Source organism: Podarcis liolepis, assembly GCF_965112155.1.
Source record: "Podarcis liolepis genome assembly, chromosome: 10".
NCBI lineage: Eukaryota > Metazoa > Chordata > Lepidosauria > Squamata > Lacertidae > Podarcis > Podarcis liolepis.
The window spans coordinates 57,674,721-57,699,530 of NC_139562.1; the positions used below are offsets into that span (position 1 = coordinate 57,674,721).

Below are 24,810 nucleotides of genomic sequence, written 5' to 3' on the forward strand. Positions count from 1 at the left end.
AAAGGTAGAACTTCATTAGTTACCAGCAAAAGCAAGTTGGGGTACGTGATGCGCTTGGAACAGCTAGGGTAATCTTTTATAATCAGCATAGCTGGGAGGGCTAAGCTGAAGTGTAGCCTATTACGGTAATTTTGGGGAGAAAGGGAGGTTTTCAATGGATGCACTGTTTCCTGAATAGCCCCTTTAGTGTAGCTCCTTTACATTTTCATCTGTTTACAGGGATTGTTTCCTCTGTGTTCCTAGTGCCACTTTCCTCTGGCTCTGCTCTTTTTTTAAAATAAGTTTTTATTGTTAAAATAATTAATCATTAATACACATATATTACAAATATACAAGCATACAAACATACATTTCATACAATCCTTAAAAATATTCAAACATACCTACACTCAATCCCGCAAATAATTCCTTTTCCCATCACCATCCACCACCCCACACCCCACCTTTGTGTTAGACTTCCAATCTACTCAATTGCAATCTACTCAATTGCAATTTCTTTCTACCCCATCACGGGGATTCGAACTGCCAACCTTTCAATCAGCAAGCCCAAGAGGCTCAGTGGTTTAGATCACAGTGCCACCTGCATCCCTTTTTAATACTATTCAAAAATACTATTCAAAAATGGTATAATAAATGTGGCAGTATCATAAAGCTATGTCACCAGTCAGATTTTGTTAATGGCAAAGTCTCAAAACCAAATCTGAGGGGCAATTGGCTGGTCGTATCCTAAGATATTTAGCAGTGCAATAGGATAACGCTGCACTTATATTGTTTACATCTTAAAGATTTGTCTAATATCCTTCCGGTTGCCTAATCTGACTTGAATTTGTCTTGAATTATACCACTGATTTAATTTATGAAACAAGTCGTTTCAAAGTAGATAATCGTTCATGGAGCATTTTTGACCCCACATCAGTGGCTGTTATATTCATAGCTTCTTCCTTTATACTGATGTACTTGCCCAGAGCAACTGCATTTATTTAGACTAACAAAAGCTTATTGGAAAATGCCAAGGTGTAATTTAAACACCCCCTTTTGGATCACGGGGATAATTAACTATCTTTTGTTAGGAATGTCCTGTATTATCTAAATATAGTTCACATAAATTAATGTGCACTGCTTGATATGACATTAATTGATTCAGTTAATGTGTATAAGAAGCAGCGCTACTTTGAAGTGACCTGCCTCTTATCTTCACAACCACATCTGGAACATGAGTTGGTGGATGTGTTCTTTAACTCATTAAGTGTAAACCCTGTGCTTGATATGACACATCTTTTGTTATTTTCACTATTGGATGCTGCGTGTTGTTTAAGTAATCTTGTTATCTTTATCATGTTGATAATGGGGATTTTGTATATTAGTATATTTGCTATTGTTTTGCGCTATGTTATTATGAAATGTTTTTGTGGTGTTTGTTTGAAATGTATTCATGTTTTCTTTGTTGTAAACCACTTAGAGCTTGAGTTTTGTGTGTGTGGAAAAGTGGCATACAAATAAAATGCATAAATGAATGATTATACAACCAAGTTTCTGTATTTCTCTTGTAAGAAATGGATAATCTTAGAACATATGATATCAGAAGCTTGCTAACATTGGCAAATATTAAAGGTTGCAAACTGATTTACTTCTTTGAGGTATTATTGTAATAAGACTATTTCTTTTTAAAGTTATCTACCAGTGTGTTTGTGATTCATGAACTTCAGATTGACTTTGGAATTCGAATATACCATCGTAACTAACAAACTTCATGTTAATGCCTGTCATTTCTGGTACATTTCTGAAGCATGTCACGGGTCTCCATTCTGAACATGTACTCAAGTTTTCTGTATTGTATTATTGCGTCTAAAAGTTAATGAAAGGCTTTGGGGGTGCAGCCCCATCAAGTAATTTATGGGGGGACGGGACACTGTGGGACCTTGGCCCCTAGGAGTTGGCTCTTATGAGTATAACAAAGCAGCCCTATTTACTTGGTTGTTCATTAACTTGTACATCACCTAAAAACTTGTATCTGTTACAAATTCTTTCTCTAGAATGAAATATTTTCCCATACTGCAAGCATTTCACAATGAGAATGATAGACTTTGAAAAGCAGTGTGTAGTGTTAATAAGTTGAATTAGCTGGAGGATCTTAAAGGGGGAAAATAGACATTAAAATGTTCAAAGCTGCCACCGTTCCTCCTACCTAGTAATGTGTAATGTAAACATTGTGTAATGTGTGAATCACCATCTGCCATCCCCTTGATTTGTGGCTGGCAGGGAGAAGCCAAGTCTTAGAAAGAAGGCAGAGGGAAAAATATATAGAAAGACAATGCAGATAATGCACATTTTGTAATGTTTAGTTTGGCTCTAACTCTAATTGTGTCCGTAAGCATTAACTTGCACTCCTTCATCCCATTTCAGTTTAACATGGTGGGACAGAGTTGGCAGAAGAGAGGTTCCAGCAACTTTGTTGTGTGGAACTGAAAACCATAACCAGCTCTTTTGTATCTTTCAATTTATCCTATCTCATAATTTCCTGTAATTGGTGGTTTAGGCCATCTGTTTGGCTAGCATAATACCGTGTACAATATGCTGCTGGCAGGTATCTGTTGAACGGTGGCCACAAATTGGAGAAACTGACACGAGTAGCCTGGGCTCATCTATCACAAAGCATTTGAAGATGAAAGGGATTTCGTCTTGGTTGTAACATGTACAAATGGCTGCTGGGAGAGTTTCTGCTGCATGTTTCTAGTTTGTCCCTTGCAGAGTCCTGCAAGCTCAGTACACAGTGTTCTTCAACCATGGCTGCCCAGATGTGGTCCCATCATCTTCAGCTACAGCTTCGGGATGATGAGAGTTGCAGCCCAACAACATCTGGGTACCCAAGGTTGAAGAACATAGGGTATGGCAGTTTAGCTTATTGAGGCTGTTCAAAAGACAGCTTTTTTTTTTGTTCGTTACTGTCTTTAAAAATCTTAGTGTTCTTAGGTTCAAGATATTAGTCCTGCAACAAAATCCATTCCAAGGCAGCCAACCTGAGAACCAAGAGTAGTGAAGAGCGTAATTCATATAAAATACAGAGGTTGCCTGGCACTCAGCTCACCTGGAATTGAATTATTTCTGCAAGCTCAGTGCAGATAAAGTATGGGCCAACAATTCAGTGGGTCACTGGACTTCTTAGCATGCTTTTTTTTAAAAAAAAATAATAATATTATTTTAATTAATTCTTAAGACTCCATTTCTGCAAAAGTTAGTTCAGGCACAGAGATCTGCTCTATGCTCTTCCCTGTGAAGACAGAGACAAAGTGTATCTGATACAGTTCTTCTGGCTTTGGTTTCGAAAAGGGGTTGGTTTCTAGCATCTGACTTGATACAGCTGAATTAGCAGAATAAGTAAGTTTCCGATGGATATAAGATTATAATATTCTTAACTCTCTAAGTACTTAGACTAATCTCTAAGTACTAGGTGTGCTTTGAGACAAACACAACATAAAAAATACAGCCACAAAAACTAGTTAGCTTACTTTTTTCATAGAAAGTTGTAGCAATTTGGTAAGATGCCTGTTACTGAAATCTATTTTAATAAAGTGCTTTGTGGACCTGCTGGTAAATTAGTTCATGTCAATGGAAATACACCAGTATGAGGGAGTCATAATGTAGCCCGGGTTGATAGTGGGCTAAAATATGCTAAGGTGCCAGATGACATATGCCCTGTTCTATTAGGCTTTAATTGCCTTTGATGATTTTTAGTGGTTACAGATATCCCTTAATGGATTGCTTACAACTCATTCCTTTTTTAGTCGGCTATGTTGTTTGCTACTATTCTTTTGCTTTGAAATGAGGGATATAAATCCCTCCAAACATATAAATAGTCACCACGCTTCCTACATGTTCAGCTTCTGTTTGCTTATCTATTGACAATCTCTTTTATCTGATTATTTTCAACTTGCAGTGCAATTCTCTATGCTGTATTCACGATCAAATGATTTCTCCTCCGTTTGGAACTCTTATCTTTCAGATGCGCTGTAAACATGCTGTATTTATATAGCATGTACTTTGGTTTGATTACTTATTTGAAAGGTAGAACGTTTCCTCCTGTTTATGGATTGAGTGTCATAATGGTAGATAACACATGCCAATGATAAAATAATAGTTCTTATTTGTAAATAGGTTCATACTGAATTTTAATTACTTTCTTCCAGGTATTGCTTCTATGACAGTCCCAGTATACATTGCAGAAGTTGCTCCACCTCATCTAAGAGGCAGATTAGTTACTATAAACACACTCTTCATCACAGGAGGACAGTTCTTTGCAAGCGTTATAGATGGAGCCTTCAGTTATCTTCCAAAGGATGGATGGAGGTTAGTGTAATTTGTTTGTTTGTTATTGAAAGTAAAGTTAGAGCTGCACTGCCATTTAGATGCTCTGTGTGTGAACTGTGTGTGTAGTACACACAAATATTTATTTGTATACACACATGATATAGATACATTTTTTGTTTGCAATGTCTTTTGTACTCTTTAGTGAAAAAATTAATTACCCTTTTAAAATCACAATAAGGAGTAATAATAATAATAATAATAATAGTGGCAAAGTTTTTATCGGTGGTTGCAAAAACCAATGACCCCTATATTCTGAACAAAATGCTTGTTTAACCTGGAGGTAGGCTGTATGAATTGTGCATTGCTTTGTAACGTTTTGTTGGGTCTCTGGACCGTAATAAAGATTGATGATAATAATAGGTGAAAAAGAAACTATCCAAATATGTTACATTTTACAGATTACATTTTTATTTTAAACCCAACAATTTTAGATGCAAATCTAAATGAATTAAATGTAGACTTTGCTTTGTTTTTGCACGCTTGGAATCTTCCTTTTTGTGGTTTTAAGTTGGTGCCCTTAGAATGCTAATTGGCTTTGAATAATGGCAACAAATCTAGCTGAAATTTACTAATGGATTGAATTAAGGAGCTACGGATTTTATCTTTCAACATTGTAATTTGCAGGGTGGCAAGATCTATAGCAAATGTAATCAATATGCATGCTAGCTTTCTTGGAGACCCATGGCTTCAATTCTATGGTTCTCAGTACAACATCATGTAATGTCTTGATTCTTCTGTTACTCAGAGAACTAATTTTAAGAATCCCCAAAGCTAAAAAAAATTTTTTAACTGCTTGGTTTTGAATAGACCATCTTCTGTCTGTGATCTAGAACAGTGTTTCCCAACCTTTTTTGGGCAAAGGCACACTTGTTTCATGAAAAAAATCTCGAGGCACACCACCATTACAGCCCCGTGACGTCAGCGCGCAGCGTCACGCCGGGAGGGACATGAATTGCTAGCAAATTACATAATCACCTCCTTGAGGGCTGGCTCATCTTCTCCGAAGGCAGAACCCCATTAATTAACAGCACAGACTCACACCATAGCCAAGACGAGGGGGGAAAACCTCAGTCATGCACAGTCATGCACATGTGGGGGCTAAATGAGGACGAAGACCGGGCAGAGAGCAGGGTTCAAATCACCCCACCTGGCCAGGACAATCCCTGGGTGCTCCCTTGGGCCACTCGCCTGACCCACCTCGCAGGGCTGTTGTTGCGAGGATAACACGGGGAGAACCACGCGCGCCCCCGGGAGCTCCTTGGAGGAGAAAGCGGGCGATGAATGCAATGCACGAAATATATGAGAGGCGACCAGGTTTTGCAGGTGAGGGGCCCCCGCCAGCCTCCGCTTCCAACACCCGGCGCAACGACGCCGAAGTTTCCCCCCCGGGCTCGGCTCGGGGAGCAGCGCTGTTCCCCCCCGGCTCCCCTTCGCCCTCCCGGCTCTCTCTGCCGCCCACTGGGGACCCCCCTCACCTGCCAAGTCCGGAGCGCTGGTGGAAGTTGCATGCATGCATGCAGGGCGCCGCGTTGCCATTGCATTGCCCTGCACTCCATGCAACGCCTGCACGCATGCATTGCCTTGCACGCCCGCCAAGGGGTCTCCCCGCGGTCCAATGCGTCCCCTCAGGTGCGGATGCAGCATTGCAAAAATAAACCCCCCCCCCCGACGCAGCCCTACCTGGGGGGCAGCCTCCGCCTCCGCCGCTCTGCCTCCGCGGGGATCCCCGGGCTCCATCCTGCCGCCCGATCTCCGCGGGGGCGCAGGCAGGCTGCGCGGGGTCTGCGCGGAAGAGCCCCTGCCCGCCCGGCCGCCGCCGCTGCGCTCATTCCATGGCCGGGAGAAGAGCGCTTCAAACAAAACGCCCGGCCCGCCAGGCCATGCTGGGAAACGTAGTTTGCGCACCCCGCGCGGGCCCAAGGGCGAGGGGACTACGGATCCCGGCAGCCCCCGCGCCGGGGACGGAGGGGGAGAGGCCGGGTGCAGGGATGGAGGGATGGGTGGGCGAGCAAGTGAGTGAGTGGCAGCCGCCAAGCCTTGGCCGAGAGCCAGGAAGGGCCTCCCCGGAGGAGGAGGGAGGCGCAGAGCGGGAGGGAGGGAGGGAACCCCAGGGGTCATCTAGTGACGGCGCCCCAATCGAAAATTTGACTTTTTTTAAAAAAAAATCTTTCGAATTTTTTAATTTTTCCCGCGGCACACCAGGCAACATCTCGCGGCACACTAGTGTGCCGCGGAACAGTGGTTGGGAAACACTGATCTAGAAAAATCATTAAATGTAGCAATAGCCACCAGCTTGGATGGCTTCAAAAGAGTGGTAGACAAATTCATGGAGGATAGGGCTAGCAGTAGCTATAATAATAATAATAATAATAATAATAATAATAATAATAATAATAATAATAATAATAATTTATTTTTTATACCCCGCCCATTTGGCTGAGTTTCCCCAGCCACTCTGGGCGGCTCCCAATTGAGTGTTAAAAACAATACAGCATTAAATATTAAAAACTTCCCTAAACAGGGCTGCCTTCAGATGTCTTTTAACGATAGGATAGCTGCTTATTTCCTTCACATCTGAAGGGAGGGTGTTCCACAGGGTGGGCGCCACTACCGAGAAGGCCCTCTGTCTGGTTCCCTGTAACCTCACTTCTCACAATGAGGAAACCGCCAGAAGGCCCTCGGCGCTGGACCTCAGTGTCCGGGCTGAACAATGGGGGTGGAGACGCTCCTTCAGGTATACAGGACTGAGGCCGTTTAGGGCTTTAAAGGTCAGCACCAACACTTTGAATTGTGCTCGGAAATGTACTGGGAGCCAATGCAGATCTCTCAGGACTGGTGTTATGTGGTCCCGGTGGCCACTCCCAGTCACCAGTCTAGCTGCCACATTCTGGATTAATTGCAGTTTCCGGGTCACCTTCAAAGGTAGCCTCACATAGAGCGCATTGCCGTAGTCCAAGCGGGAGATAACCAGAGCATGCACCACTCTGGTGAGGCAGTCTGTGGGCAGATAGGGTCTCAGCCTGCGTACCAGACGGAGCTGGTAGACAGCCGCCCTGGACACAGAATTAACTTGTGGCTCCATGGACAGCTGTGAGTCCAAAATGACTCCCAGGCTGCGCACCTGGTCCTTCAAGGGCACAGTTACCCCATTCAGGACCAAGGAATCCCCCACACCCGCCCACCCCCTGTCCCCAAAAACAGCACTTCTGTCTTGTCTGGATTCAACCTCAATCATGATGGCTATGTTCTATCTCTGCATGCCCACTGAATGCCCAGTGCTTGGAATCACAAACGGGAAGAGCCCTGTTTCACTTAGCTCCTGCTTGCAGGCTTCCCTCGGACATTTGGTTGAGCACTCTGTGAGTGTGATCCCACAGGGTACTTAAGTATTTTTAAATGGTATAGTTTCAGGCCTGTTTAGTTAGTGAAGAGAACCTGTTTGTACTTTAAAGATGCATTATAGAACCCTGGGTGATAGCCAACTAACCCACCATAAGATTTCCTCTTGCATGGTTTTTGTATTTTTAAACTGAACTGTAATAAAAATAATATTTGAATTATCAGGGGAGGGGAGCTCCTTTTTATAGAAAATTGCAATAGTGTGCTTGGATTGATTTAAGAGTGAGTGAGTTGGGAGGTGTGGATTTCAGATTCAGTTTTTTCCACTTGCCATTACAAGAAATTCTGTCATAATCGTGAAAGGAACAAATATTGCATGTTAGTAACATTAAAGTAAAACATTTACTTAAAGCAAAACTTACTTGTATGTTAGTAACATTAAGTAAAAACATTTTAAAATATAATAACATTAACCATTTGTTAGAAGCCATTGCAATCTGCAAGTCAGTAAATATCTTGAAAAATAGAATGGCCAACTTTTGGAATGCTAATTACCAAGATAAAATTCAACCATGCTGCTGGTTTTGTGTGTTTGCGTACTATAGTAATCCATAAGATTTTCATTACACTTAAAAGTATCTGAACGTTTTTGCTATTCTAAATGTAACACACTTACCAATGTCATTTTAGCAGGGACAGCAGCTTATCTTATCAAGGGACAAAAGTGAAATGGAATTTTTCTCCCCCAGAATGAAGTACTTTTATTTTTGATTCCAAGAAAACCAACAGTACAAGAATGCTTCCAGCCCAGTGTGGAACAATTTGGAAAAATAGTTAATGATTCAGTATGTAAGGAATTGTCAATTAATGTGCAGGTGGTGCGGATGGTGGTTGCTCGTGAGTAACCAGGCAGGACTCCGACCTGTCTTTTACAGGTTTTATTGGTGCAAACTATTTACAGTGCATAACCACAAAGTTCATGTCCATCTTAGTCACTTGCAGAATCCGGGAGTGGCCCCTTCCGGCTTTTCCCCAATGTAAGAACTTAGACACCCCAAATCTCCACCTCCCCTCCTTGGATCAGGTTTAAGGTGCTGGTTTTAACCTTTAAAGCCCTATATGGCTTAGGACCCTCGTACCTACGGGACCGCCTCTCCTGGTATGTCCCACAGAGGAAGTTACAGTCTTCAAACAAAAACATCTTGAAGGTCCCAGGCCACAGAGAGGTTAGGCTGGCCTCAACTAGAGCCATGGCTTTTTCGGCTGCAGCGCCAATCTGGTGGAACGTTCTGTCACAAGAGACTAGGGCCCTGCGGGACTTGACATCTTTCCGCAGGGCCTGCAAAACAGAGCTGTTCCACCAGGCCTTTGGTTAGGGCACAGCCCGACTCCCTCCTTTGGCAATCTTTACAGAACTTAAGCTTATGGTTGCCATCAATTTGATTTTAATTATTTTTTATAATGAAATGTTTTTAGAATGTTTCACTATTTTATTGTTGTTAGCCGCCCTGAGCCCGGCTTCAGCTGGGGAGGGCGGGATATAAATAAAATTTATTATTATTACTATTATTATTATTGTGTTTCACATCCCTGTGCAAGCTGGGCGACGGAAGTGGCGCACATCCCTCCTGGCCAGCCGGGCTAGGTGAGGCGCTTGGGCTCTCAGTAGCACTGGAGCTGGCGTCGAGGCTCTCTGTATTCCCCTGCCTCCTTCCCCTGTTCCGATGGCAGTCCCCTGACACATGACAGCTATGATTGTCTTCTATATTAGATCCATAATGGGAGAGAATAATATGTCAGCTGTCATGCCACTGTAGTTGTAGGCCTCTTTAGTTGGTCTGGAGTTGCATTTGTTCAGCGTATTTGCTGTTTGATACATGTAAATAATTGTAGTTCTCAATCTAATATAAGTTAACTTTGGGCTAAGTTTATGTTATCTAACAGTAATTGAAATAACTGATTTGCAAACAGCAATGTTAAAATTATGTCTGCAGGGAACAACTGAAAACCTGTTCAAGAGTTCTTGGAATCGTCTGATACGGAAATCTCAGGATATAAACTATGTTACCTCCATCTGCTTATTTAGAGAAATACTGAGCGTATTCAGAAAGCGGCTTAAAGCCTTGCTGTTCTTTATGGAGAGAATCTTGATAAATTTGCATTAAAAATGTTTCTTTTCTTTCCCCCAGATATATGTTGGGCCTCTCGGCAGTTCCAGCTGTAATACAGTTTTTTGGCTTCCTCTTTCTTCCTGAAAGCCCCCGTTGGCTTATTCAAAAAGGACAGACTCAAAAGGCACGAAGAATCCTGTCTCTGATGCGGGGTAATCAAACAATAGATGAAGAATATGATAGCATCAAGAATAACATAGAAGAGGAAGAAAAAGAAATTGGTGCAGGTAAGGCTGAATTTCTGCTTTCTTTGTACATTTAATAATGAGTGACAGTGTTAACAGTATTTTAGGTTAGTTTGAAATAGATTTTATATTATTACTACTACTAATATTATTTGTATAGCACCTGCAGGTCTCAGGGCAGTTCTCAACTTAAAATCACAATATTAAAACACAAAATACACAATAACAATAAAAACAAGAAGAACCAATAATTTGCAACCCATGGTTTCAGGCAATCCTAATTGGTTCTAACCATACTCCCAGTGAAAATAAGATTAAACTAAGCTCTATTCTTTATACAGCCTTGCTCCTACATCAATTCTATTGGTATTTTTCAGATGAAATTAATATGTTAATATCAGACTTGGTTCCGTACTTTAACATAATGAAATTATAATTGTCTTAAGAATTGCTAATGAGTTTCAAGGATTCAGTTAAACAGGGGAAGCCAATATAATGAATCAGCCATATATACTTTTTCAAACAAATTAATAATTTGAAGGATAATTTTTGTTCTGTTCTCAATTGACTAGGTGTATATATTCTAATTGTCACAACCTAATTATATAATTGCTTGTCAGGAGTAACTCACTAGTGCACGCTAGCTCTGATATCCTTCAACTGCGATATTAAAACTTGGGATTCTACAGTGACCTTTCAGTGTGTTGCCTCTCTTTATTCGCAGTGGATTTTGATGTGTGAGGTTCCCAGTATGGTTACAAAGAAATAAAGGCTGGCAAATTCCAACTAGCATATTGAATTCTCGTGAGTTGCTTCTGTTAGCTTTTGGGTCATGCAAATTATACGTGCCTTTTACAGCCACTTCTGTGCATTTTCTATAACCAAACTGGAGTGAGACTTCAGTCATAGTGAACATGTTCGTGAACGGAATAAACTTTTCAACCCATGCTGCTAGTGTTTGAACTTCCCCATTTATACCAGTCTCTGTTAGAGTTTATTTAACAGGATTAGTTTTTTTAATCTGTTAAAAAGTATATAAACACGGACTGGCAATGTACAGTACAGATCCAGTAGCAGGGAAATGCAAGAGGCAGATTTATGTTTTAGATCAGGGGTCAGCAAACTTTTTCAGCAGGGGGCCGGTCCACTGTCCCTCAGACCGGACTATATTTTGAAAAAAAAATATAAAATGAACAAATTCCTATGCCCCACAAATAACCCAGTGATGCATTTTAAATAAAAGCACACATCCTACTCATGTAAAAACACCAGGCAGGCCCCACAAATAACCCAGAGATGCATTTTAAATAAAGGGACACATTCTACTCATGTAAAAACACGCTGATTCTCGGATGGCCACAGGCCGGATTTAGAAGGTGATTGGACCGGATCTGGCCCCTGGGCCCTAGTTTGCCTACCCATGTTTTAGATGCTTCTTCAGAGAGAAGGTGGGTTGGTCAATTGTTATCAAATGTGCCTTGCCAACTAGGGGGAAATCCACTGATGCTTCTACAGGTGATCCCACTGGCTGCTCTGGGATAGAAGGGTTAAGGTGGTCTCTGAGGTAGCTTGGACCTAAATGGTCCAGGGCTTTGTAATTCAATACAAGGACCTTGAACTTGGCTTTCTAGTAGATGGGCAGCCAGTTCAGATTCTTCAACAATGCTTTCATATGTTGTCAGCCAGATGCCCCCATGAGCAATCTGGCTGCCGCATTTTGCACCAGCTGGCGCTTCCATACCAGACCCCAAGGACAGCCCCACGTAGAGGCATTGCAGTAATCCAGCCTTGAAGTTACCAACACATGGGCTATAGTTGGTGGCCCTGTAAGGAGGGTGCTGTGAAGTAGTCCAACTGGAGCAGGCAGTGAGGTGATCTTTTCCACCCCAAGCCTTCATTACTGGTCCCAAGATAACGACACAGGATGAAAAACTTGAATGCAGTCTGTAGTTTGACTGCTGTTTCTACCACAGCAGTTCCCAGTGCTGGAAAAAAGGGGTGAAATCTTAAAATCTGCAAAACAGCCTATCTCTTCTGTGGCCTGTGTTTACAGATCCCCATGCAAGTGTTTCGGTTTCTTTGGATTGTGGCTGTTATCTCGGCTGAGATCCAGAAAGCCCCCCCCCCCCCCACAACTTGTTCTGCGTGCCAAGAGGTTCTGGCTTCTCTTTTTGTGAATTGAAACTGTGCAGTATTGCAAACCACTTCTGAAACCATGTGGACTTTTAAGAGCTGTTTGTGTCTCCGGGGTCTGTAGCTAAAAAATAATAATAAAAAAATCCTCTGGGCTTGCCCAAACTGTGCTGCTTAATGTTGCTGTTCGGCATCTAGCCCATGATGATTTTTCCATGGAGAGATGTGGGTCTGACATAAGAGTGTTAAACTGAATCATAGGTTAAGTTTTTTTTTATGCATTTACTAACTTGCAGTTCTGCACACTAAATATAGTAGTACGTCGGGTTACAGACGCTTCAGGTTACAGACTCCGCTAACCCAGAAATAAATAGTGCTTCAGGTTAAGAACTTTGCTTCAGGATGAGAACAGAAATTGTGCTCCGGCGATGTGGCAGCAGCAGAAGGCCCCATTAGCTAAAGTGGTGCTTCAGGTTAAGAACAGTTTCAGGTTAAGTACGGACCTCTGGGACGAATTAAGTACTTTACCCAAGGTACCACTGTATGTAACATAATATTATGTGCTGTTGACCATAAGGGGGAAATGGCTTATGGCTTTTTCTTGGATCAGAGTTTATTCTAAAAATGGAAATAAAATCAAATTATTGTGATTCAAGGGTTGTTATTATGTTTGTGTTGAGATATTATCAATTTTTGTTTTTCTCATTGATGGTAAAATGGGGTTTCTTAAAAATGACACAAGAAGTTCCTTCTGGTATTGTACCCAAATAATTGTTTAGGAAAAATATGTTTTTCTCAAAGTGAATTTTGCATTGGTGAAGAAGCTCTTGACACTGATATGAGAGGATATAAGAGGATTTTCCTCATTTACCTTTCAAGATGCAAAACAGATTCTGAAACACTGGCCTCTTATTTATAGTGTATGGATATAAGCAGATTAATGTATAATTCTTATTTCCTGTAAAAACAGATATTAGCAGGATAAGTCTGGTCTCAAGTTTATGCAGCCCTGACTACTCAAACTTTAATTTATTAATATATTTCTTGCTCATGGGACTTTGGAAAGTCATGATGAAGGGTTTCAGATAAGTTCCTTCCTCCTTAAAAACTCAGAAGCTTTTAACATTTCAGAGCTAGCAGTTTTAGTGAGCTTTGAATGCAGTGATATTCGGTGATCTTGTTTGTGTTCATTCTGTTATGACTTTGGCTTTCAGGTCAAGCATTGTTGTCAACACTGCATTAGAGGAGTTCTGTTTTTAGGATTTCCTCTTCCCCAACAAGAAGCTGGGAGAGGCAGCACATGAACCTTAGTACTACTACAAATTTCATTATGCAGGGGTGGAGATTTCTTGAATTTACATCACAGCCTGAAATACAAACAAGATCAACCTTGCACTATTTTTGCATCAAAAAGATTGCTTATAAATAATGGAACTAAAGCTCAAGCTCTATTGTGTTTGAGTGGTTTTCTGTGACTTCAGTGATTATACCGGAATTGGATTATTCTCTTGCATATTAGCATTTTTTTTTATAAGAGCGAACAAGCAGTTCTAAGAGGGAGCTCTGAAGTGTTAACATTCTGTTAAAACTAAATTAGATCTGTTAGAAGCAAGAATAAAATGACAGTTTATGGCAGATTCTAAACAAGTGAATAGCTACAGAAATGCCTGTATAGAACATCTTTATTCACATTTTATTTCAAAAGCGCTGCGCTTTATAGTATTTAGCTTCCATTGCTATGACAAGGGAAAACAGTTTTCCCAGTAGCTTGCAGCATTTGTAAATGCAGAGCAAGAAAATGTTTGGATATATCTACAGTCCAACAAACACATGTATTAAACAGAAGTTACAATTTTGGCAATACCTTATTTCTCATTGATATTTTTGAATTGTGATTAAAAAAAAGACAAACCGAAATCATTATGACAACCAAATGACATGGACTTTCACTTTGTATCTCATTGAGAAACACTATTTTGCTGCCACCCACTGCTTTTAGACACCTGTTATACCCCAATCATGCATGTATATTCAGGATATACTGTATGTCTATTGTTCACATATGTACGTTGTTCAAAGGGACTAGTTTTCAAATAAAGGTGCATAGGATTCAATCCTTAGCCTTCAAGTAAGTAACCTTTCTTAGTATCCTATGCCAGGCTGAAGAGAAGAAAGCATTAAGCCCCAGGCAACTGAGGGTTTGTACCAGTCTACTGCTGCAAGCGCTGGCCACAGCATGAGGGTAGCATGCCCCCATGACCCTGTTTTTCTGATAGTTTGGTTCTTTAAGTCCTCTTAAAAACATCCTTTTCCTACATGCCTTGAAGGCTTCTACTTCAGCTGGCTTTCCCCTTTCCTTATTTTGCCATTCAGCATTTCATTATCCAGCTTAGAAGGAGCAATTTACCCTTGTTTGTTTCAGAGCCTGTTCTGTTTTATTTTGTGCCTTTATAGCCTTCCTGGCTTCCGTTGAACTCCAGGCAGCATGTATAGGACTCCTGGGGAGTTTCCAAGCCAAGCCAGGCCTATGTCGTTTCAGCAGAGTTAATGTATTGTATGCCATGCCCTGGGATCTGGAACCCTGATGCTACATAAAAACAGTGCTCAAGTAGGTTACTAGTTCCCAGTTCCTTATTTGCTTGCAAGTTCAAAACACTGTAAAGAATGAAGATTCATTCATCCCTGAACCCCCAGGTAGCATTTGGAGTGCCCCATATAGTATATTTCCATGACTGGGGACTCCCACCTTTGAGTCCTAGAACAGTTGTTTTTGGTCCAAATTATCTTGCTTATGAAATGCTCATAAGAAATTAAATCAGCAACTGGTTGTGCCTACCAGTATACCTGAAGGAGCGTCTCCACCCCCATCGTTCTACCCGGATACTGAGGTCCAGCACCAAGGGCCTTCTAGTGGTTCCCTCACTGCAAGAAGCCAAGTTACAGGGAACCAGGCAGAGGGCCTTCTCGGTAGTGGCGCCCTCCCTGTGGAACGCCCTCCCACCAGATGTCAAAGAGAACAACAACTACCAGACTTTTAGAAGACATCTGAAGGCAGCCCTGTTTAGGGGAGCTTTTAATGTTTGATGTATCACAGTATTTTAATATTCTTTTGGAAGCCACCCAGAGTGGCTGGGGAAATTATTATTATTATTATTATTATTATTATTATTATTATTATTATTATACCCCACAACATGAATCACACACCCATCCATCTGGGGGAGTGTGCCTTGTGAGATGACATTGGGTCCTGCCTAGCCCAGAGCTTCCTGCAGGCACATAGCATAGTTGGCGGCATCTGTACATACTAACAATAGCTAAAATGTGTAAAAAAGAAGATGGTGATATGCTTTGGGCAGCAAACAGCGAATCATGCGCCCACCCACAAAATAAAGTATAATGATATTGATGATCATATTAATTGTTCCTAATTATTTTATGTAGATTGATGGAAGATTAAATATGAGGATATACTAATCTAATTGAAAGGAAAATGGGGTCTAGCATATATTTTTATTCCTAATAAACATCGAAAAGGGAATATTGAAGAGTTGTCGACCTTTATTATAGTGCTTTGTAATAAGAATTATAGAGAACATACAACTCCTGAGTCTCATCACTGCCTCCTGTGAGAGCAAGTCCCATAGTTTTAACTAATATTGTTTTTTACAGCCGTGATCGTAGCATTACGCAAAGCGATAATACATGTAGATGGTGTGACTTGTACTGGTGTTCAGAGTGGTTTACCATGTACAGTGGTTTGAAAGCAGCTTGTGAATTAGCACAGTGATAGGCGGCGGCAGCAGCAGCAACAACAACTCCTTTCCAAACAGGGCTGGATGAGGCAACTGGGTCAAGTGGCAGATTCAGGGGTTGTTACTTTTAAGCCTCTTGGCGATTCCCCTCTGTTGGAGGGCAGAGCTTGTACATGCTATGTAGCCTCTCTGGTTCCCCCAGACCTAGCCTGGTGCTTTAGGTGCAATGAATGATGCTAATCTGCTATCATTGTTGAAGTAAGATTCAACTGTCTGTACGGGCCGTTTTTGAATGTGGAATAGGGAAGGAGTGCCAGCCCTTCACTGCTAACAGCAAAATATTTGGGGCCAGCCCTGCTTCTAAAACATGTTTTTGTGGTTTTCCAGAGCTTGGTTTCAGCTGTGGGGAAGGTGAAGTATCCTCTCTGCATCAGTGAGATTGCTTCTGAGTTCATCGTCGTCCAACCTTTTGTAGAATCCTTTTCAGTGTATCCTAGCAACAAGAATGGCAATATGCACAAAGGCCATTAGGGATCCTTACTTTAAAAAAATTAATCTACCCTCAGTTTAAAAAAAAAAATCTACAAATTTAAGATAACTTGAAGTCTAAAGCACATCTACTAAAGGATTTTCCAATTCTAGTCACTTTTTTCAGAATAGTAGGAACTACAAAACATTATACAACAAATATTATAACCCCTGGAACGGTTAATCAGTGTATCAGACTTAATGGTTTAAAATCTTTATTCTTATGACTACATGTTTCACAAATGAATGTTTGGTTAATTGTGTTTGCTTGAGTACTTAAATGTTAATCTGAAAAATAATATTTCCACTCAGCATCAGTCATCTAGATAAATATTTAACAAACTGTTTGGACGCTGGGCAATAGGAATCCCTGGAGTCCTAAAGAGCTGCTGTTTCCCCCTTTAGTGTATGTGTACTGCTTCTGCCCTGTTGTCTGGTAGTCCTTGGAAGCACTGTGGTTTTCTCTTCCTTTTTTCCAAGCAACCAGAATGTATTTTTCCTGTGCTGAGTTTGTCTGAGGTCAGATACACCTTAGAAAGTATTTTCTGCACATAAAAGGTAAAGGTAAAGGTAAAGGACCCCTGACAGTTAAGTTCAGTCGCGAACAACTCTGGGGTTGCAGCGCTCATCTTGCTTTACTGGCTGAGGGAGCTGACGTTTTGTCTGTAGACAGCTTCCGGGTCACGTGGCCAGCATGACTAAGCCGCTTCTGGCGAAACCAGAGCAGCACACGGAAACACCTTTAACCTTCCCGCTGGAGCGGTACCTATTTATAATAATAATAATATCTTTATTATTAAGTAGTGTTATCTACTTGCACTTTGACGTGCTTTCGAACTGCTAGGTTGGCAGGAGCTGGGGCCAAGCAATGGGAGCTCACCCTGTCACGGAGATTTGAACCGCCGACTTTCTGATCAGCAAGCCCTAGGCTCAGTGGTTTAGACCACAGCGCCACCCGCATCCCTAAGGTAAAGGTAAAGGACCCCTGACAGTTAAGACCAGTCGTGAACGACTCTGGGGTTGCGGCACTCATCTCGCTTTACTGGCCGAGGGAGTTGATGTTTGTCTGCAGACAGTTTTTCCGGGTCATGTGGCCAGCATGACCAAGCTGCTTTTGGTGAAAACAGAATACTGCTACAGAATCTCCAACCCAAATGGAAAATGCAAAAGGTTAACACTTTACAAAGAATCATAGAATTGTAGAGTTGGAAAAGAGTTCATGTAGTCCAAAGAGACTTAGACATGTCTTCTGCTCTACAGCAGACACTCATTGAGATTTCACTTACAGTACAACACATTATATGTCTACTCAGAAGTCGATTTCTTTGTGTTTGTTGGGGTAAGTGGTTACACGATAGCAGCCTGAGGTTTGTTTAAGGGTTGGGGTTTTTTTGAGGGAGGACGGTTCCTGTTGCTTTTACAGCTGTAACTCCACAGTCAAGGTCAATGGGACATTGCTGACTTCCCATGGTTAGCATGGGGTCAGCACGGTGTAGTTGGTTTTTTAAAAGATCATTGTCATGCTTCATTCTCCCCACCAGCCACTTTCGGTTTGTATTATTTAGCTCTTGTTACAGAACTTGTTTCTTCCATATTTAACTTCATTGCTGGCAGGGATGAAGTATGGTGCATGGTTCTCATTCTGCTAAGAAAACAAGGAAAGGGGCCTTTATTCATTCATCCATTTTTTTTTTCTGGGAAGCGTGGCTTGACGTTCTGATTTTAATCCTGAGAAGAAATGGTTACAGTGACGTTTCTAGACTTTATAATATGATAGAATATTTTGACATAATTGAAGGTGTTCCATTCCTTTGAAAATAGCCATGCCCTGTACCTGTGAGAAGTTAACAAAACACCCGGGTAATTTAAACTGTGCTGGAGAGTAGAACAATACTCTATTCCAACAGAAATAATTAAGTCAGAGCAGGATGACCTTGGCACCATGTTATTTTCCTGTTGATTTCTTAAGTATCCGAGGAAGACTTGGAATAAAGAAATAAGCTCTGGAACCTCTACTGGAAGATGCATAGTCTTTGTACAGTTGTAATAAAGTGAGCATTAAAACCTCTGTTTCAAACAATTAAACTGTATTGAATAGCATAATAGGAAATTCTGGAGAAATAATTAGTTATGCATGCTATTTTGATTTGAAAAACTTTTATAGAGGTTTATAGACCACAGATATAATTTTTAAATGACAAATCAAATAAATAAGCACTTTAATGTTCTTGGATAGGAAAACATATCATGGGAATAAAAACTTCTCATCTGCAGTTGCTGATGTGTTTTGGAATTGTGTAGTGCTTTCGTTCATTAATGAGAACTTCATTGGATTTTATTTAGTGATAAATTGGCTTCAAGAATGGTAACATATGGTTCTGCCTAGGTAGAATAAAATTGTGGCTGTGAAGTAAATTGCTGGCATTGGTAAAATGGGCTAAAAGGCTGCATTTGGTTTTCAAGTAGAGCTGTTTGGAGTCAAAGCTGCAAAGTGAACTTTCTTGTACAGGCAATTCTCAACTTACACTGGGGTTACATTTCGGGGATAGTGCATAAACTCAAAATCGCATATAGTCAAAGCACATGGAATTCCTGGATGTCTGTCCCCTATCTATCTATCTATCTATCTATTTTATTGCCAAGTGCATAAAGCTGAATGCGCACAAGTTAAATAAATGTAAGTTGTCAGTTATCTGTATCCTAAAACCTTGGTAGGAAAAAACCCAATACTTTTAGGATAGCACTGAATGACCATAAACCATGCATCTTGTTCTGAACTGCTGTACTTGACTGTTTTGTCTCCTTGCTTTTAAATTGGTGGTACCTTTTGAAGGAGAGAAATCAGACTCTGTTTTAGATAAATTAATTTATTAAGCCAACAGTAAGTGTCTTACAGTTTTTTACTAACAATTAAATAATTTATACCATACATTATTTATAATGGAAAGGTTGGGTCTCCTGAATTGAAGAGAATAGTTGTGGTTTAATCTTTTTTTTTAAAGTGAGCAGATTGGACCTCGTTAAAAGGCACAATTGAGAGATCTAAATTTGAGGCTGATGAGTTAGGTTTTTGTGTTACCTTTCGTAACACAAAGCAGTTAACTGTCTTTTAATATAACAGTGAATTAACCTTATTGAGTAGCGAATGAACGCTGAGAAGCAAATAGAAAAAAATCATATCTAAGGTTACGTATAATTTATTCCCTATAAATATTGATTTTGAGCCGAACTTCATGGACAGTGTTGTCTGAATGCCATGCATTTAATCTCTTGTGGATATATTGACCTAGGAGTCACTGTACTGAAGACGGTTGAGCTACCACAGCCGCTTTTATTTCTCTTGGTGAATTCTCCAGCCCTTAGCATGTATAATTAAGGCATGCTAAAAATGGTTTTCTATATGGAGGCAAACAGATAATACAAGAAAAGAGAGTGCTTAGGGAAGGTCCTAGAGGAGCAATAAGCTTGAAGAAACAATAGCTGCTTCGTTTACCAACAAGCAATGCAGGGGGAGTGAAGACATCTCTTATATCATATTGATTGGAAGAGAACTGACTGATAATCTGTCATTTAGTATACTAAGCACTCATCCTGCTGTATATGGTAAGGATGCATGTACCACCACATGTATTCAGTTTTTGAGAAACTTAATGACTTCTCACAGCTGTCCATGGAGGCGCAGGTCAATTCTGTGTCCAGGGCAGCTGTTTATCAGCTCCATCTAGAACGCAGGCTGAGACCCTACCTGCCTGTGGACAGTCTTGCCAGAGTGGTGCATGCTCTAGTTATCTCTCCCTTGGACTACTGCAATGTGCTCTATGTGGGGCTACCGTTGAAGGTGACCTGGAAACGAAAACTAATCCAGAATGCGGCACCTAGACTGGTAACTGGGAGCGGCTGCTGAGACCACATAACACCAGTTTTGAAAGACCTACATTGGCTCCCAGTACGTTTCTGAGCAAAATTCAAAGTGTTGGTGCTGACCTTTTAAGCCCTAAATGGCCTCGGTCCAGTATACCTGAAGGAGCGTCTCCACCCCCATCATTCACCCCCGGGTGCTGAGGGCCTTCTCGCGGTTCCCTTGCGAGAAGCGAAGTTACAGGGAACCAGGCAGAGGGCCTTCTCGGTAGTGGCACCTGCCCTGTGGAACGCCTTCCCACCAGATGTCAAAGTGAAAAACAACTACCAGACTTTTAGAAGACATCTGAAGGCAGCCCTGTTTAGGGAAGCTTTTAATGTTTAACAGACTATTGTATTTTAGTATTTTGTTGGAAGCCGCCCAGAGTGGCTGGGGAAACCCAGCCAGATGGGTGGGATATAAATAATAAATTATTATTATTATTATTATTATTATTATTATTATTATTATTAAGACTGAAGATTATCAGTACTTGTTTTTATGCCTGTATTGTTGCAGTAGATACTTTTAATTACCATGTTTTATATATGTGGGGAATAGTGTCATAATTTAATTTTTTAGAACAATGCATAATTTTAAAGACTAGAGCAATATCTGAATTATAAAACCTGCCATGAGTATGCAATGGCTATAGTATTATATTTTTATGGATTTTAGTTGCATTGCTAATCTTAAAATATGGACATTAAAATTAATAGGGGAATAGCATAGAGAAATAACCTTAGTGCTTCTTGTTTTTTATATAAATTTCAGCAGCAATTGTATAATTAACCAACTTTCATTTTCCCTGCTGGTATTGTATATCATAGGGTCTCCCAAACTTGGGTGTTCAGCTGTTTTGGGGCCATAATTCCCATAATCCCTGACCACTGGTTCTGCTAGCTAGGAATGATGGGAGTTGTAGACCTAAGACTGGGAAACCCTGGTACAATGTATCCCTTCTTTCAGGTCCTGTAGTATTTATTAAACTAAAGTTACCCCCCCCCCGGCAATCTGCACAGAATTTTGCTTAATGGTTGCCATCAATTTGATTTTAATTAATTTTATAATGAATGTTTTTAGAATGTTGATTATTTTGATTGTTGTTAGCCGCCCTGAGCCCAGCTTCAGCTGGGGAGGGCGGGATATAAATAAAATTATTATTATTATTGTTGTTGTTGTTGTTGTTGTTGTTGTTACTGGAAAATTATTAATTTAAATTCTTATCGTTAGACCAGTATATGAACAATTGTTGTATATATATCTGAAACTAATTAATTTTGTAAGCCATTTGTGATGTGGATTTGATGGCACTATCCTTTTTGGCTTTCTGCTTTCCTGAAATACCCACCTTTATATATCATTTGTCTTCCAGAGGCTTGAAACATTTTATTTCATTGATTGTTATGTCCCAGCATGACAACAAGTCTTGAAACCACTTGATCTGTGGTTAGTTATTCATCTGCTATACATAATAAAGAATGTATGAAATAAATAGCGTGTGAAAAAGTTCAAAACATGGGATGTGGTTGGTTGCCATAATGGGAAATACTGATTGATGTAATGAATTTCATTTTTCTTTACTTTTTCAAGCTGGACCTGTGATCTGCAGAATGCTGACCTATCCTCCAACTCGAAGAGAATTAATAGTGGGCTGTGGTCTGCAAATGTTCCAGCAACTGGCAGGTATTAACACAGTCATGTATGTATCACTTTTTCAACTTTGGTTTTTTTATTTAAAAAACATGTTTCATTTGGTACAACAGAAAATAGACAAAAAGCTTTCAGTGACATGTATATTTTTCAGATAGTATAGAGGGCGAGGGGTGACCAGTAGAGAAAATGTCAGCAAGCCCAGAAACAATGGAAATAGTATAAAGGTGATTTATAAATTGACAAACTCCACTTGTAAGAAACTCTCTATTTGTTGCGATAAAGCATGGGATGCAGTGCAGGAAATCTTGTCATATTAATTTGAGATGTTTGGAGATACTGTTGTAATTGTTACCCAACAGTGGCAACTGTTTAAGTTTATATATACATTCACATGTAATAATATTTTGTAAATTTAATAATCACTTTTCTACTATTTACATTTTTCTGTAGATTCCTGTGGTTTTCTGTTTTTCATATCCCTGGGGACCTTCTCCTTTGTTTTAGATGTGTGCTTTTCAAATTTTGCATGAAAATGCATTGTCAACTGCATTTAGACTAATGTTCAAGGAAACAGAGCAGATTTTTCTGCAGTGCACCTATTTAAGCATGCTTCCCTACGAGGCGAAACAAAATCCACAAAGTGTAGGGCTGGTATCAAATTACTTTGAAAATGTGATGTGTGCATATGGTAAATGATAAAATATCTGAAGTTCCCGAAGAAAAAACACAGTTGGAGTAGGTCCAAATCTTTTTTCTTTCTTTGGAAATATATTGAAACCCTGTAAGATTTATGGTACTCATTAGCTGACTTTGCTTATCCTAAACTTACAGATGTGCTTAGATCAGAAACACCTTACCAAGCAGTAGTTTTTGCAGACTGTGAATGGAACAGATCTAGTTGACAATGAGGAAGTGAAGAAGGGCGGAAGTTACTGCAAAAAAACCTCTTAAATTCTAAAATGCGTTACAGCAGCTCTGGTGTTTAAGTAAATCTTTAGGCACCAAGTATTAGAAACACACAATTCAGTGTAAATTGATTTCCCCTCAGTTTGTTTTTTGGTGTTTGAGATACAGACACACACAAATGTATGTTCGGGGACTCGCACTGTGAAATTCTTTGACTGAAAACCTGTTGCCTTGCTAGATATGAATTGTAGTATATGACAGCAGACTGCTTGGTAACCTTCAGCACATTCTATGACCTATACATTTTAATGGCTTACTAACGTAAAGATGCAGCACTGCACACATTTAGCCTTCTGCCATATCTTTTCCAGCTGACTGTATTTTAAATGAGAGGACCATGGTAGCAGAGTGAACCATCGCTTTTGCGTGTTGGGTAGGGAGGGAAATGTGCTAAACAAGGTTTTTCCATGTGCAGCTGTTGAAACTGGTCTCATTATATTTACTACATGTTTTGTACAGAAGGGTCATAGTTCAGTGGTGGAGAATCTGCTTTCCGTATAGAAGATCACAGGCTGGGAAAGTTTCCTTTTTGGAAACCTTGTACAACTAGTTGCCAGTCAGTTTAAGCAGTGCTGAGCTAATGGACCGATGGTCTCAGCCTGTATAAAGCAGCCTCCTGTGTTCCTATGTATTACTTTTTGTTTGCATTTTTATAACAGTGACTTGTGATCTGATACAAAGGAGGAAAATAAGCAAATTCAGGTACTAATCCTTTCATGCTATTATGTAATGAAGTTACATAACAACCAGCTGGAATAGCAGCTGATGGAGACGGTTCTGATAGAAGAGGAACCAAATGGCATTTGGACCCAGCTGAGCTGATAAAGGAAGACTAGCTGTTTCTCTTCTGTCGGTTGCAACCAGGTGGAAGATTCAGAGAGCCCGATATTACTGCACCCTAAATCCTAATTGAACTTTGACCATGCCTCTGACCCAATTAGTTTCCCTGCAGAACTTTTACAATCTTCAAAATTTATTATTGCTCATTTTATGCCTGCTGATTGTCACTGGTGTGGCGAACCTGTGTTGAGAACTTGGGACTGGGCTAACATCCTTGAATGTAGCTCCATAACCCTTTCTAATATCCCTGCACAAAGAAGGGTTACAGCCTAGGCTTCTTTCTGTGATATGGTGTAGCAGTCAGACTGACACCAGAAATGACAAGGTTTAAGGCTCCACTTGATAGATGACGTGGAGCCAATAATTCTCTCAAATAAGGTGCCGTGTTCCTTGGAAGAAGCGCAGAACAGCTCTGCCCCACCCCAATTTCACTGACGGATGCAGTGATTTTTATGTGGACGGGCATCATGTAAGCTTATATCTGCAGCCTAGCTGGTGGCATTACTACGTGAACGAAGTCTTAAATAAGTTTAAAAACAAACAAATGGGAGAATGCCATAGGCAAAATCTAGTCTATTTTGGGAAGGGTATTGGAGATAGGAAACTCCCGACTTACAGGACAGTAATTGTCATTCTAACGGTGGAGGTCATTTAGAAATGCTTTATTGGTATTGCAGACTTGCATCCTCATAATGTGACACTTGATCGTGGGGATTCAATGATAGGAAGTATAATTGAAAACTGTAAATGAGAGTGAGGATATTCAAATGTCAAATGACTAGGAGATTAAATGACCTGCTGATAAACTCTAACAAAATGATGTTGCATGAAATCATACAAAATTAGTAGAAATTAGTAGGAATGTTGTACTTATAACCCTAAGAAACTGATAAGTCTTAAATATGAATATCAGTTTTTTTAATGATTTCAGACAATATTTTTGTGGCTGTGAGATCTGTGTAAGAATTCAGTAG

The 24,810-nt window shown here is 40.4% G+C and overlaps 1 protein-coding gene across 2 annotated transcripts in view; it reads left to right on the forward strand.

The window, feature by feature from the left end:
- The window catches only part of SLC2A13 (solute carrier family 2 member 13), a 105,878-nt gene that overhangs the window by 18,219 nt on the left and 62,849 nt on the right, over positions 1-24,810 (forward strand). For both annotated transcript variants that reach the window (XM_083463530.1, XM_083463531.1), the window contains exons 2-4: positions 4,185-4,344; positions 9,894-10,102; positions 21,968-22,076. In XM_083463530.1, the coding sequence (XP_083319656.1) occupies positions 4,185-4,344; positions 9,894-10,102; positions 21,968-22,076 (478 nt within the window). The remainder of the gene's footprint in view (positions 1-4,184; positions 4,345-9,893; positions 10,103-21,967; positions 22,077-24,810) is intronic.